Below are 15,977 nucleotides of genomic sequence, written 5' to 3' on the forward strand. Positions count from 1 at the left end.
TTATATTAAAAGTTCACTTCTGGGTAAAAAAAGGTTATGTTTCTTCACAAATTTATTTGTTTTATGGTAACTGTAGGAAAAGTATAATGTGCAATTCGAGTTCAAAGTACAATTGCCTCACTCGAGAAACCATTCCTCACTCGCCTACGGCTCGTGAGTAAGGATTTCTCTCAAGTGAGTCAATTGCTCACTTTTCTCACTAGTTGCACAAATAACTATTGTATTAATGTATTCTGTTTTGTTTATTTCAGCTTAAATTAACTAATCAATAGTTTTATTAATACTTATGAAGTCAAACGGTGTGAAGCCCATGGGTAACAGCTAGTTTTAATAAATTATCTTTATATTATAGAGTAAAAACATGTAAATATTGTTATTATTTAAAACTCAGTTTCTTAAAAATCAAACAATAATAGCTATTTACCTTACAAGTGTAGTAAGAGCGTTTTTACATCACGCAGGTGAATGTAAACAGGCTCTTGCGTAACGTGTGACGTACAAGATTTTACCTGACCCGACAATATACAGGGGGTTACGTACAATATTTTTCTTTATCCATTTCACTCATCTTCTAATAGTAACGTTCTTTTACAAACAAAAGCTAGGTTAGGAAAATACTTTAAAGCATAACAATAAAATTCAAGCGCACAGCTATTTCTAGCGTTGAACGTCGTTGGCTCCATAGAGGTATATTTTTTTAAGTTGAGCACTCAATGTTTTTAAATGGGTTTCATTACTTCACCGAGTAAATTTTTGAAACTTTACATCACTCATGAATAAAGAAGTTGTATACATCACGCTTGGGATAAGGAAGTTTAACATGGCGGGTTAGGTAAAATAACTTTTGAGCTTTAAATGTTTTACCTGTCATTGTGTTGTGCTGCTGTCTGTGGGGGTAACTTGGAACTACATCACCTTGTGATAAGACAGTAGGTATGTGCGTTACCAGACTTTTACGCTTCTTATTTTTGATGAGTTTGTTTATGTAACCAGATAATACCGGTAATACATTTTTATGTCCTTTCTTTGAATAGTGTTTTTAAGCAACACCCTTCTAATGTGAAATAGATATAAATTAGTAGGCTATTAAAAGTATTATTTTGGAATAAATTTAAGATTTTTCAAAACAGTAGGGTCTTTAGACTATAGATGCACTAATAAGACAGTATACATTACTAACGATTCCAATGTTAAACCTGTGGCCAGCTTTACAATAAAGAACACACATAGTCAGTGTCCCCACTGAGTGTGCTATTTTACTAATTTTTTACTAATTCCTAAATTCTATTTCTACATAATAAAAAAAGTCATCAACTCTATTACCAACAATCAACAATCAACAATCAACACAATCAACTTTACCAACAAAAACAGTAAAATGCCAAAGTATGGCAATTAAAAAGGGAAAATAGAATTTTGATAGTAACAATTCTATATCATTATATAGAATATAATATTATTATCACAACTGTTCCCAGGAGGTTCGATGCTGACATCATGGATCCAGTGCACAGAGAAATTGACGAAATGAACAACTTTATTGGATCAATAACAAAGAGAATAAAAAACGTTCATCTCATTGATCTGGAGGGCAACAGGTTTAAAAACATCCACTTTACAAAGCATGGACTTCATTTAAATCAAAGGGGTAAAAAAAAACTAGGTTTTGTAGTACGAGACACCTTGTCAAGAATATTATCTACAAATGCTTACGATGGACTTTCTTCAAGCAAAGGAAAACAAGAGTCAACACGTGCTACATTTAAAAACTTGATTGAGCCAATACAAATAAGAGAAACCCATATGGCAGAGGTCATTAGATGCTATAAGCATGATAAAACTGTAGGATTCGGTCATAGCATTTCTGCTGATTTGTCTGACCCTGGAAACATGACAGCAGGGGTTGCAATTGTTTTCAAAGCGTGCTTTGGAAAACCACAAACACACCACTGTCTAACCAATCACCTTGCTGCACAAAATATCCCTAATGGTGCCTCTATCTACAGCTTAATAACTAAATCAAGATATTTTGAAAAACCGGACAAAACTAACTATGATGTTGCTTTCAAAGACCTTACCGAAGATTTCAAAAACAGGGGGCTAAGACATCTAATATGCTCCCCAATGGGCTGTATTCGAGACAAAGTAAGTCCAGATCACTTTATAAATAACATCCTTCATTTTCAAAAAAGTACTAAAGCTAAGGTCACTATAGTTTGTTATTCGCACAAACCTCTTCAGATGCTAAAGAACGGTTTAACCTACAAGGACTTCATGCTGCGGATGAAACAACTAGTAAGCGAGATACCTAAAACCAACACATCAATTTCTACTGAAGCTGAAGCAATACCCATTGAACCTGTCGCTGATGTCATTGATCTTGTGGAGACTGCCATTGATTCTGCAACTGTCAACACCGAGACACCTACTCCATCCGTCACCCCTGTACCATCTCACCTTACTTCAACAACAGCAAGCCAATGTGTAAAAGTGATTGTGGCACCCGGCGACCTCTCATATAAGGAGGCGCTAGAGCAGAGTAACAGTGATAGTGCTATGAGTGATCCAGTATGTTCAAGCCTCAGTGGCTCTATGGTTCAGTCACCTCACAAGACTTTAAACTTGTTACATCAAGTGACTCCACCAATAAAGTAGCACAGTTCAAATATTCAGTTTCAATTTTTCATCAAAATATCATGCATTTACCTTCCAGAATCAATTCTTTACAAGTAACACTCAATGAAATAAAACCTCATATTATAATATTAACAGAACACGCCATGAAAGAGGAAGAAATCAACCGTCTTAACATTAATAATTGTTACACAGTGAAATCATATTTTGCAAGAAAAAATACATCTAAAGGTGGTGTTATGATTTTATCAAATATGGAGTTTGAGTTGAGGGGGATGACTGTGCCTGAGTCACTGAGTGATGTTTTGTTAGAAGATATGCAATTTGAGTTTTGTGCCAGTAGCTTTATTATAAATAAACAAAAGTATATTATAGTAGGAATTTACAGATCACCTAATTCAATTGTAAGCATATTTTTAGATAGGTTAAGTATTCTTATTGAGTATTTGGATAAGAAATGTGACAAATTGGTTGTAGCAGGGGATTTTAACATTAATGTACTTAAAAATGATAACAAACACAAATTATTTAAAGAAATGTTAAAAAGCCATAATATGAAATACCTAGTTGATTTTCCTACAAAGGTTACAGAAAACACAAAAACAGCTATTGATAATTTTTTAATAAAAAATATAGATTCATCTAAAATTAAGGTAGAAGGTCTAATAACCTTATTATCTGATCATGACGGTCAGTTACTAGAAATTAAATCAAACAATTTAAAAAAAAATATTGGGCGTCCTAAAAAACAAGAAATACGCAAGTTTTCACCAGTAAACATTGACCTTTTTCCTTCTTTTTTGTCTAAAGAAACCTGGACTGATGTATATAACGCTGCTGTGGAGGATAAATATGATAACTTTCACAAATTATTATTTTATTATTTTGATCTAGCTTTTCCAAGAACGTTAATCACAAAAAATAATAAAAAACAAGTTTGGATTACAGAGGACTTAAAAACCAAACGAACTACTATAATAGAACTAACCAAGGAGTATCGCAAGAATAAAAATAGTAGATTGAAATATCAGTTAGACCAGGAAAAGAAAGATTATAAGACTAAACTAATCCAAACAAAAAAAGATTTTTTCAACAGTAAAATTAATAATTCTTCAAACATACAAAAAACAGTGTGGAGTATAATTAACTCTGAAATTGGGAATAAGCAGGAAAAACAATTTTCTAATTTTAATCTTAAAGTAGGTACTGAAACAATTTCTGACCCACACTTAATCTCGAATACCTTTAATGATCATTTCATTAATAGTGTAACAGACGTAGATAAAAGTAGTGACAGTAGCTTTGTCAAGGAAGATGAAATCATTAACTCAAACTGTCATCTGACTGTAAAACCTAAGTTTAGATTTAAACAATTAAATGAAAGGGAGGTGGAAAAAATTATAGAATCTTTAAAAAATAAAAATTCATATGGTCATGATGAATTGCCAGTGACAGTAATTAAAGCTGTTAAAAGTAAATTAAGTAAAGTCTTATGTCATCTAATAAATTCGTCCTTTGTATCAGGCATATTTCCAAAACAATTAAAGCTTGCAAAAATAATTCCATTACACAAAAAGAATGATACAGCAGACGTTTTAAACTACCGACCAATATCTGTACTATCATCTGTCTCTAAGATATTTGAGAAAGCAGTGCATTTGCAGTTATCTGAATTTTTGGAAACAAATAACTTATTGGATGATAACCAGCATGGGTTCAGACATGGTAGGTCAGTTGTTAGTGCTGCTGTATCTTTCATTGAGTCTGTTATAGACTCAGTAGACAAAGGAAATTTTACAACAGGTATATTTATGGATATCTCAAAAGCTTTTGATAGTGTTAGACATTCAAAGCTAATAGAAAAACTTCAGGTTCTTGGTCTCTCTCAAAATGCTTTAAATTGGTTCAGTTCTTACCCCCATGATAGATCTCAGTATGTAGAAATTTCCCACTTAACTAAATATAATAAAATTACTAAAATATCATCAAATTGTAAGCCAATCAGGTTTGGAGTACCTCAAGGATCAATTCTTGGGCCTTTGCTTTTTCTTTGCTACCTGAGAGGAGTAAACAGCGCATTAATCTATAAGCTTAATAGTAAGTTGTGTCTTTACGCTGATGATTCAAATCTCATTTTATCAACTGCCTCACAAGAAGAAACTGAAGTGTGTTCTTACATTGAATTGGAAAACCTTGGAAACTATTTGAGAAATCACAATTTACTTTTAAATCCACAAAAAACTAAATTTGTAATGTTCAAGACAGCTCAAAGTAAAATACTACTAGAACCTTTAATAATACATGATAACCATAACATTGAACACGAAAAAAGTATAAATTTTTTGGGACTGACAGTAGATCAAAATCTGAGTTGGGACGAACATGTGCATAAAATTTTGGGCAAAATTAATTCAGGAATTCACGCATTATCTAAAATGTCTTATTACTGTGATCTGAAAACATTAAAAAATATTTATTTCGCCCATGTTCACTCTCATATATTGTTCTGCATAGCGCTGTATGGTTCAACAAAAAATTTAAATTTGGAAAAAATATTAAAACAGCAAAAACGAGCAATCAGGATCATGCTTAAGTTAGAGTATGATGCACCAGCAAAAGAACATTTCAAAAATCTAAATATTTTAACTGTTTACGGGCAATATATTATTGAAACTACTCTCATTGCAAAGAATTGTACAACTATCAATTTTAAGTCCCCAGCTCATTCGTATAATACTAGAAAGAGAAATGAGGTTATCCTGCCACATAGATTAAAGTTTTTTGAAAAGAAACCAACCTACACAGGATATACTTTTCTTAAATATATTCCAGAAAACATAAGAAGAGAAAATAATTTAAATAAGTTCAGGAAATTGCTGAAAGAATATTTAATACAACTGGCCCCTTACTCCATAGAAGAATTTTCCACCTCCCAGATATAACCTACTGTAGATATAAATATTTTTGTTATTACTTTTCATTTTTGCTTGGTTAACTGTAAATAGTAGATTTTAATTAGATTTAGTATTGTATTATATATGACGCTATTTACTGTACAAACTATGTACAAAAAATGAATAAAGAACTTTGACTATGACTATGACTATGACTATAAGATGCTCATTCATGGTATATTTCATCACTAGGGCATAAAGAAACTCTTTTCGACCCAAGTTTAAGTTTCAGGAAAATGAGCCAGGGGTTGAAAATACAGTTTTGTCCGTGTGATGAACTAGATATTTTTTATATTTTTTGTCATATATTGCAAAATTATGTTGTGTTGTACTTTTTGATTTCTGAAAACATGTATACAGTAGACTCCCTCTAATCCAGACTCCTCGGGACCGAGGCCAGTCCGGATAACGGTTTTTCCGGTTAAACCGACGTACCCAAAAACTCGCTAAAACAGACTGTTTAAATGCATACTTTATACAGTATTTGACTTAAATTTAGTAGAGCATTGTATTTAGACACATGATTACCAGTCTCAAATCTTTCCTACGAGAACAGTTGTTTCAGTACCGCCCACTTTCTGCCAATCTAGTCCGGTTAAACTGATGTGCTGATAAAAATTGTCCGGTTAAAGAGATAACGATAACGGTAATTTCAGAAGAGTTTAGTCCGATTAAACCGATGTCCGGTTAATAGGTGTCCGGATAAGAGGGAGTCTAGTTTATTGAGCGGAGCGAGCGAAGCGAGCGAAGCTCTTATACGTCGACTTTTATGCATTTCGTAATACGCAAACTCCTCCTAGACGGCTGAATCAATCGTTTTCAAATTTTGGATGGTGATAAAGACCATATCGGTGAGTGCCAACATCTATATGGCGTTAAAAATAACTCTCAGGAATCCGCCCCACTGGGTCTCAAAGTTTCAGTGTAATCCTTATGGAAGCAGTATTTGACACATAAACAAAAACATATGATCAGCTGTTGACTTTTGAATGCAGTAGATAAATAAATAGCTGATAGCATTATTCCACAGATATTAGAACATAAACGGTGGTATGGATAATAAAATAATCAAATGACGACACTAGCTTGAGGTCCGCGACGTAGGAAGTGTTAAAGGAAGTACTAAAAGTGAACAGTCTGGAGTGTGCAAACTGTTTATGACGATTATATTAAGGTATTTGAAATCCTATGATGCTATGGGAAGGGAGGGAAACATGTCCGTCACGTAGGAAGTGGTGAAGGAAGTAGGAAAGGGGAGCAGTCCGGAGTGTGGGAACTGTTTATGACGATTAGATGAAGATATCCGCAATCATAAAATACTCTGGGAAGGGAGGATAACGGGTCCGAGACGTAGAAAGTGATGAAGGAAGTAGTCAAGGCAAGCTGTCTGGAGTGTAGGAACTGTTTATGACAATTAGATTAAGGTATCTGCAATCATAAAATTCTATGGAAAGGGAGGGAAACAGTTCCGTGGCGTAGGAAGTGGCGAAGGAAGTAGTAAGGCGAGCAGTCCGGAGTGTGGGAACTGTTTATGACGATTAGATTAGGGTATTTGCAATCCTATTATGCTATGGGAAGAGAGGGAAACATGACCACGATGTAGGAAGTGGTGAAGGAGGTAGTCAAGGCAAGCTGTCCGGAGTGTGGGAATTGTTTATGACGATTAAATTAAGGTATTTGCAATCCTATGATGCTATGGGAAGGGAGGGAAACATGTCCGTCACGTAGGAAGTGGCGAAGGAAGTAGTAAAGGCGAGCAGTCCGGAGTGTGGGAACTGTTTATGACGATTACATTAAGGTATCTGCAATCATAAAATGCTATGGGAAGGGAGGAAAACGGGTCCGCGACGTAGGAAGTGATGAAGGAAGTAGTCAAGGCAAGCTGTCCGGAGTGTGGGAACTGCTTATGACCATTATATTAAGGTATTTGAAATCCTATGATGCTATGGGAAGGGAGGGAAACATGTCCGTCACGTAGGAAGTGGTGAAGGAAGTAGGAAAGGGGAGCAGTCCGGAGTGTGGGAACTGTTTATGACGATTAGATGAAGATATCCGCAACCATAAAATACTCTGGGAAGGGAGGATAACGGGCCCGAGACGTAGAAAATGATGAAGGAAGTAGTCAAGGCAAGCTGTCTGGAGTGTAGGAACTGTTTATGACAATTAGATTAAGGTATCTGCAATCATAAAATTCTATGGAAAGGGAGGGAAACAGTTCCGTGGCGTAGGAAGTGGTGAAAGAAGTAGTAAAGGCGAGCAGTCCGGAGTGTTGGAACTGTTTATGACGATTAGATTGAGGTATCTGCAATCATAAAATGCTATGGGAAGGGAGGAAAACGGGTCCGCGACGTAGGAAGTGATGAAGGAAGCAAGCTGTCCGGAGTGTGGGAACTGCTTATGACCATTGTATTAAGGTATTTGCAATCCCATGATGCTATGGGAAGGGAGGATAACGGGTCCGCAACGTAGGAAGTGATGAAGGAAGTAGTCAAGGCAAGCTGCCCGGAGTATAGGAACTGTTTATGACAATTAGAATAAGGTATCAGCAATCATAAAATGCTATGGGAAGGTAGAGAAAAGGTCCGAGACGTATGAAGTGGTGAAGGAATTAGTAAGGTGAGCAGTGTGGAGTGTGAGAACTGGAAACCGTTTGTAGCAGTTAAATTAATGTATCTGCAATGCTGAAATGCTATGAGAAGGGATGGAAGCATCCCCACGACATAGAAAATGGTGAAAGAAGTAGTAAAGGCTAGCAGTGCGGTGTGTGGGGAATGTTAGTGGCAATTAGATTAACGTATCTAAAATACTAAATTGCTATGGAAAGTGATGAAAACAGGTCCACGATGTAGAAAAAGGCTTAGAAAGTAGTAAAGTATGAGCATAGTGTGAAGACCGTCTGTGGCAGTTAGATTGATGTATCTTTAATCCAAAAATGTTATGAGAAGGGAAGGAAACAAGTCTATGACGTAGGAAATGGTGAAGGAAGTAGTAAGGCTTGCAGTGCAGAGTGTGGGAACTGTCTTTGGCAATTACATTATAATAATATATCTGCAATCCTAAAATGTTATGGGAGGAGAGGGAAATAGGTCCACGACCTAGGGGGTGGTGAAGGAAGTAGTAAAGGTGAGCGTGTTGAGTGTGGGAATGGATTAATGTATCTGCAAAGCTAAAACGCTATGGGCAGAGACTGTAGACTGTAGGTTAAAATAATTTCGAAGCATGAATCGATACATATTTCGATACATGCAATCGTTTATAATAGAAATTTACAACTGAGTTGACAACAGCTGATTTTTACTCCATAGAGGATAAAAACTATTTTTACTCCATAGAGGATAAAAACTATTTTTACTCCATAGAGGATAACAACTTTTTTTACTTCCTAAAGAGTAAAATTGCTACTTTAGACCCGCAACGCATGCATTAAAAACGACTGGTATTACTGCAGTATGACCAAAACAATATAAATAAACCCTTGATGACTCCGCTCAATTTTGTGGATGCCTTTGCGAACGCCACCTAGTATTATTTATTTATAGTGTGTTGTCAGTGTCTATTGCATGTACATGCTAAAGGAAAAAGAAAGATTTTCATTTTCATTATTTAACAAACTAAATAAGAAACAAGAATACTCATCAATTATCAATCATTGAGATGGGGACGCCACTCAGGTGCGTATTTTAACCCAAATATGAGTGAAGGATGAGTGTAGAGAATGGTGTGTGATGACCTGTGTAGCTTTGTTACTGACTAAGATCAGCGGTTTCATTAGTCAGGATCATTTATTTCATCCAACAATAACACCACAAAACGACTTCTAACTAGTTTTCAATTTTGCAAATGCAAACAAGCAGCTGTTTAGTAAGTGATTCAATCTCGTCTATTAGATTGTGTTAGTGTATATTATAATACTAATCGATAAATCAAACTATTGACAAGATTACAACAAAGCTACAATGCTGCAATCAAAGTTTACAATTACAACTGAGTTTACAGCTGACTTTTACATAGATAAAACATACTCCCTTAGTAGATTTGTCATCCTTATGTAACAGCTGAAGCCAATTTTATTGTTAGTTCTGTACGTCCAACTGTAGAGGTTGTATTTTGTTTACAATTTGTTTCTTGTTATTTCAGTCATTTAAAACCTCATTTAACCAAATAAAACGATATAATCATAAACAATAACTGGTCTCCGCGTTATATAACCAAATAGTAAAGCACAAATCATGAAAATAACCCTAGCCTAAAATAATAGAAACAAAATTTTGTCTACCCCAGCGATCGGTGTGGACGTACATGAACTAGTCATAAAAAACTAGCTTCAAAGTGTACAATGGGATGAGGAGTCTACTTGTGTTGCTTAGTCTATGCTTTTACTCCCTAAGAACTAAAAAGGCCTTTTCCTCCATAAGGAGTAAAAGACAACACATGTATTAAAAACGGCTGTTTTTGCTGCAGTATGTCAAAATGTTTTGTTTGAATAAAAATTTGGCTACAGCTGTGGTCCATAAAGATGGATGTGGACTAGACACCAAACCCAATAGAATCCAATAGTCAATGATAGGAAAAAGTTTAGCGTCTCAACATTGACATAAATAATTTCTATATTTGGTCTTTTTTCTTACAGTTTAAAACATATTCAACATACACTGGTTTTGCCCCAGCGGTGATTTCTACCCTTTGTTAGTAACCTGTTATTTTTGTTTTGTATCAAACAGGATTTTTATTTTTTTATGTCTGAAGTGAAGTTATACTTTATTGTGCAGATTTATATCTCCACATATGTCCAAGTTGTGATAGAAGATAGAAGTATTATTTCAGATAAATTAAGGCAGTTGCAAAACTTTTTTTGTTGATTTTTTGAAGAGGACCATAAAGAAAAAAATTATTTGGCTATCCACCCCTAGATGTTTAGACAAGTGTTTTGTAGTTTAATTATTTTAATTTATTTAAGAACTATAATATGTGAAACAACAAGTAATCTGTAACACTTCAAACTGTGTCCTAAGTCTGCATATGGATACATTGGGGGAAAAAGTAGACTTTTTATACATAGTACACAATTTATTGCATCATATATACGCAGCTAACACAGTTATACAATAGGTACAGTCTAATATGTCCAATAATTTGCAATAAATATTTACTTCACTGTCTAACAAGAACTGAAACACAGTAGTTGCCTGCAGATGTAGAGTGTGTTATGTCAAAACAAAAGTTTTCCTTGCTGTCGAAACGAGATTAGATAAATCGAACAAAAGCAACAGTGGCAGAAAGTGGTCAGAAAATGGAAGGCACTTTTTCTAGTTTGCTTGAACACAATCAGCCGAGACCTAGGAATTATGGACATGAAAAAGTCGAAATTCAATTTACAATAAAACATACCCGTTAATAGGCACTAGTTGATGAATGCTGACATTGCTTTTCTCATATCCATCGGGCTAGGGGTAATTTACAAGAATGGTCAAAATTTTGATGTAAATAAATCTGTTAAGAGCTACAAAACCGAGTATTTCAATTCAAGGCCACTGCTTTAAATTTTATTTTTCTAACGAATAGGAAACTTTTTGTCCAACGATGGCATATACACCCTCGATTCCTCGAAACGTTTAACTTTTGAACTGAACGAATGAAACGCTATAGTGACTAGACTAACTGGCATTTACAGGGCAAACTACAGGGCGGAACAAACACCACTGACACGGACTGTAGCTACGCCACGCGACTGACCCCGGCAACAGCTGATGCCTACGTAATGTCATCGGGGCGGAAGCGTGGCTTGAATCTAGACATGTGCTGTACTACTATGGAATGTTGTTGGGGAATACTGTACTGTTATACGGCATGTTGATACAGAAAAATCATATCATAGAACAACGAGTGAAACGGAATACAATGATCGTGCAAGTATTGACTGTATTGGAGACACGTTTTCATGTTCTCTATCAGTGAGATTCTGTCCAAGGAAGCATTTTTTATTTCCTAAGTCTAACACGTATGTACATTCTCACTCGTATTTATATATGTACACATTCACTCCCTGTTGGACACTCGGAGCTAATAAAATCTCGAAACATAATTAAAAACAACACTATGCAACAAATCGGATCGTTCGAGGAAGTAAATAAATATGATGTATAAAGCATGCTTGTTTAATAACTCCACTTAAAAGCCTATAGGCAGTTGAAAATAATACTATACTTATGTTAACATGCTAAGATGCCCTTAAGGAAAAGACAAACAAAAATGTAATAGAACAGCGTAATACAAAATAGGACTCGTATTAAAAATAACTATACTAAGTTATTAACAAAAATACGACTTTAAATAAGTTGAGAATACTATAGTTTACGTTTAACAGAAGTATTTTGGCAAAAGAAATCACAAATGCAGTCATAAAATAAAAATATCTTAATCCGCATTTTGTCAATACTAATACAAAAAATTAGTATACTCTTAATCAAATGACAATAATTATTTACATTTTGACCTTTCACACATTAACTAGTTTACTATTTACACAATAACAAGAATCTCTGGAGCGTTCCACGCATAACAGAGATACTAAACATATTTTGGTATAAAACTAGCTTTAATAAATAAAATTTGTAAACTCCTTAATTAAATGTAAAATAAATAAACCGTACAAACATACTGCCCAACAGAAATAATTTGTCGGTAAGGTTTGATTAAACTATATTTCAGTATAGTATACACAATTCGACTTCACAAGATAATATTAAGACAAAAACTGACAAAAAAGGAAAAACTATATCATCTCACTTTCCCGAGATGGATATGTATACGTTAAAACTGTATATAAACTGTTATCTTACAATAGACAAATCGTCTGAGGATATTAATCAAAATCTTACAATAAATAAGGAATAAAGCCTTATTGTAACAAAGGGAGACAGAGATCAGGGGGAATGTTTACTCGCGCTGGTCGACCTGCAGACACAGGGGTTGTTCCTTGGGACCCTGGGGCGTCTGGGCGGGGGGTGACTTGACCAGGTCCTCCATGTCACCTTGGAAGGGAGTGGGGAAAGATTCCTGCTTGGCGGGGAACGCCATCCCACTCACACCAATGCCAACCTGTAACACACCAAGAGTTGTGTAACAAGAGTTTACAACTAAAATGGACTCCTTTGTGAAATTGTATTGGAAAATGAAGCAAAAATTCAATTAATTTTTTAATTACACCAGTATTTGATGCAACATAGGACACAAGGGCATAGGCTTCAAGGGTTATTGTTGGGATAACAGTCTTATCCAGGTCAGGGTTAAAAGAGTTTATTCTAAATTTATAAGTTTATTTAAACACAAAAACCTTGGCTGAAAATTCTGACGGTGACAATGAAATATACTGTACTAACTTTTGGATACCACGTAAGTTTTTTTATTTAGTTTTGCCAGAATATACTTTTTTATTCTTGTGAGCTTTCTATAGGTACCATACAAATATCAGAAGTGTTTCAAGCACATACTGTACAAATAGCGAAAACCATCAGAATACTAAGAAGATAAGGTGTTGACCTTCTCAGAGTAGTGTCATGTTCTCATCTTGTGATATTCACATGATGAATAAATGAATAAATAGTTAAATAAATTAAACAGAATTCAAAAAATTATATAAACTATTTATTACCTTTCAATATCTTTTTAAATCTGTAAAAAACTGTAGGATATAGAAATCAACATGCATCAGTTGCATGTAAGTTGAAATAAAAAATACTAATCAAACAATTATGCACGAATATAAGACACATGATAAACTCAAGCTACCATTAGATCCCATAAAAATTACTACAACTTCTGTCGGATATTATTTAAACAATGGCTAACATGGATGAAGAGACAGTTAAGTAATGTTATAATTTAGTTATTGAAGGAGGAGACGCCGCAATTGGAACACAATGCTTGTATATTTGCTCAATTGGCAAGGCCACGGGCTTAGTTCATACTTATTGTTAACTATTTCAACCAATTGTCTCTAGTTATAATATTTAGAGACACTTGTCCAATTAGAGAGCCCGTTTATCAATGGACTCTCTCCAAGTTTGCTTCATCCTGCAGATAGTATGCAAGTCAAAGAAACATTGGGGCTGCGCTAACTAACTTAGGCTTATCAACTTGACATTGCTGTTTGACAATAATAATAATTGTAGTGAACAGAAAATTTAAAATTTGTTTTATTGTATGAATTATTTTAAAACATTAGGAGGTTGTCTAGAAAACAGGTAGTTAAAAATAAATATTTGGTGAGATCTCTGGGATTGTGCTCCTTAAAAATGATGGAAATTCTTCATATGACAAAGTTAATTAACAACAATAAATGAGTTGGAAACACAATTAAAGTGAAATTACGGGACTGTTGATATGTTGTTAAACCTTTTACTACAATTGTCAATTAGTCATAATTTAATATAAAAAGCTGGTTTTGAATAAATCCTCAAATAAATGAGGGAGTACTACATGCATTTAAATTAATAAAAAGGTTTGTTAGTAGAAATTTCAATAGTCTAGTTGCCGTTTATTACAACACTTCCAACCAGACATGATAAAAAGTTTTGTTGGCTTGAAGATTATATGTTGCTATAGAAAGTTCAACGTAGTAGTGGATGTATTTAAGTACTTAAATATAAGGTGTGCTCGCTCGGCCATTTAAGATGCAATTGCTATAATACATATGCCAATCTAAATGTGAAAGATTGTTTATATTTATGTTTAAAATACAAAATTTGACCTTTTGAGGTGTAAAAGTGTTTCCTGCAGCTTTCTTGAATGTTCAAAGAGTCTTTTTTGCAAGTTTCTTACTTGAAGCTCAAACTGAATGTTTAATATCACAAAAAAATGGTTTAGATTATCTTGAAAGCTAAAAAGTAGACTATTCATGGTTCTTGATTAGTAGACAGGTTGGTTTACTACGGATGATGTTTTAGCAAGAGAGAATCAGCAGGTACAACTTTATTAGTCCAACACTACAGGGCTCAACTTCTACAGGATTGCACAACATCTACATGCAGTTGCTTACTTTGACTTTGGGCGTGTCAGAAGGCTGGGGTCGCTTGACCAGCTCATCAATGTCGTCCTGGAACAGGTGTCCAGCACGCATGCTGTTCATGCTCTCGCTCGCACGTCCCATGTTCATATTGTTCATGTTTTCATTTGCTCGTCCCATGTTCATACTGCTAAGGTTTTCTGCCGCTCTGGCCATATTTAGATTTTCATTTGCTCGGGCCAAGTTCATGTTTTCATTTTGCGACAAGTTCATGTTTTCCGTAGCTCGTGCCATATTCATGTTTTCTGCGGCGGCTCGAGCCATGTTCATGTTCTCGGATCGCTGCATGTTCATAGTTTCTGTGGCACGAGACATGTTCATGCTCTCCCTGGGTCTGGCCATGTTCATATCTCCTGTCCGAGCTAGGTTCATGTTGTTGAGGTTTTCGTTTGTCCGTGCCATATTCATGCTGTTGAGGCTTTCGTTTCCTCTCATGTTCATAGACTCGGCTGCTGCTCTTACGATGTTCATGTTCTCTGTTGATCGTGCCATGTTCATATTGTTCATGCCATCGTTGACCCGAGCTATGTCAATGTTGTTCATGGATTCGTTGACTATCGGAGCCTTGTATCCCATCTCCAAACCACTCTGACACACCACCATCAATTAATTTCATATTCATATTATGGACCACAATATTTTAAACTCTATTCACTATGACAGCTCACTTTGGATCTATTGAAACCACACAAAACTAGCTTTTGTATTCAGTTTTAACCTTATACAAGTGATTTTACTCCCAATGTTAGAATACATATATACTTTCAAGGTCAACTGTGGTTCAAATTCACTAACAAGCTGAGGAATTTAAGATTAAAATTAAAAAATACATAAATTATAACCAGCATCAGCTTATTGCAACATGAGAATAGTTATAATGTTCACTATTACAGATGGTTGCATAGATTCTATTACAGTCGGGACCACGTAAGTTTGCAGTTGAGGGAGGAGCCTATTTACCATATGGTTTTGAATGAACCAGTGAGAACTGTGCGGTGTTGCCAAATCTAATAATACCAGCTGATTTGAAAATATTGCTTAGTAGCCTATATTTTGATTAGTGTTGTCAACGGGCGATGTGGCAACGTCGCACTAGCCTTGTCTTGTGATTGGCTGCCACCAACTGCAAACTTACGTGGTTCCGACTTTAGGTCTAAAAGTGTATGGTATTTTTCTATATTAAATCTGTAACTTACTTTGTTGTTTAAATTATTTAAAGTAGCCTAAGTTATTGAATGTTATAGGCCCTAATTGATATGCTAACCACTGGACATTTTATCCTTGCAGATTACTGAGACTTCTTAGCCTAAGTTCTCTCATATTGA

General features: G+C 35.0%; 1 protein-coding gene across 4 annotated transcripts in view; it reads right to left on the reverse strand.

Moving 5' to 3' along the window:
* Positions 1-10,647: 10,647 nt before the first annotated feature.
* Positions 10,648-15,977, reverse strand: part of LOC128994084 (protein bric-a-brac 1-like) — a 244,440-nt gene continuing 239,110 nt past the window's right edge. For 3 of the 4 annotated variants that reach the window (XM_054418323.1, XM_054418324.1, XM_054418322.1), the window contains exons 8-9: positions 14,626-15,240; positions 10,648-12,686 (exon numbers count right to left, since the gene is read on the reverse strand). In XM_054418323.1, the coding sequence (XP_054274298.1) occupies positions 12,525-12,686; positions 14,626-15,240 (777 nt within the window). In that variant the 3' untranslated portion in view covers positions 10,648-12,524. The remainder of the gene's footprint in view (positions 12,687-14,625; positions 15,241-15,977) is intronic. The other variant, XM_054418325.1, reaches the window with a different exon arrangement.

Source organism: Macrosteles quadrilineatus, unplaced genomic scaffold (assembly GCF_028750875.1).
Source record: "Macrosteles quadrilineatus isolate MER2022 unplaced genomic scaffold, UCM_ALF_1.0 Scaffold_5__1_contigs__length_97177068, whole genome shotgun sequence".
NCBI classification, from domain to species: domain Eukaryota; kingdom Metazoa; phylum Arthropoda; class Insecta; order Hemiptera; family Cicadellidae; genus Macrosteles; species Macrosteles quadrilineatus.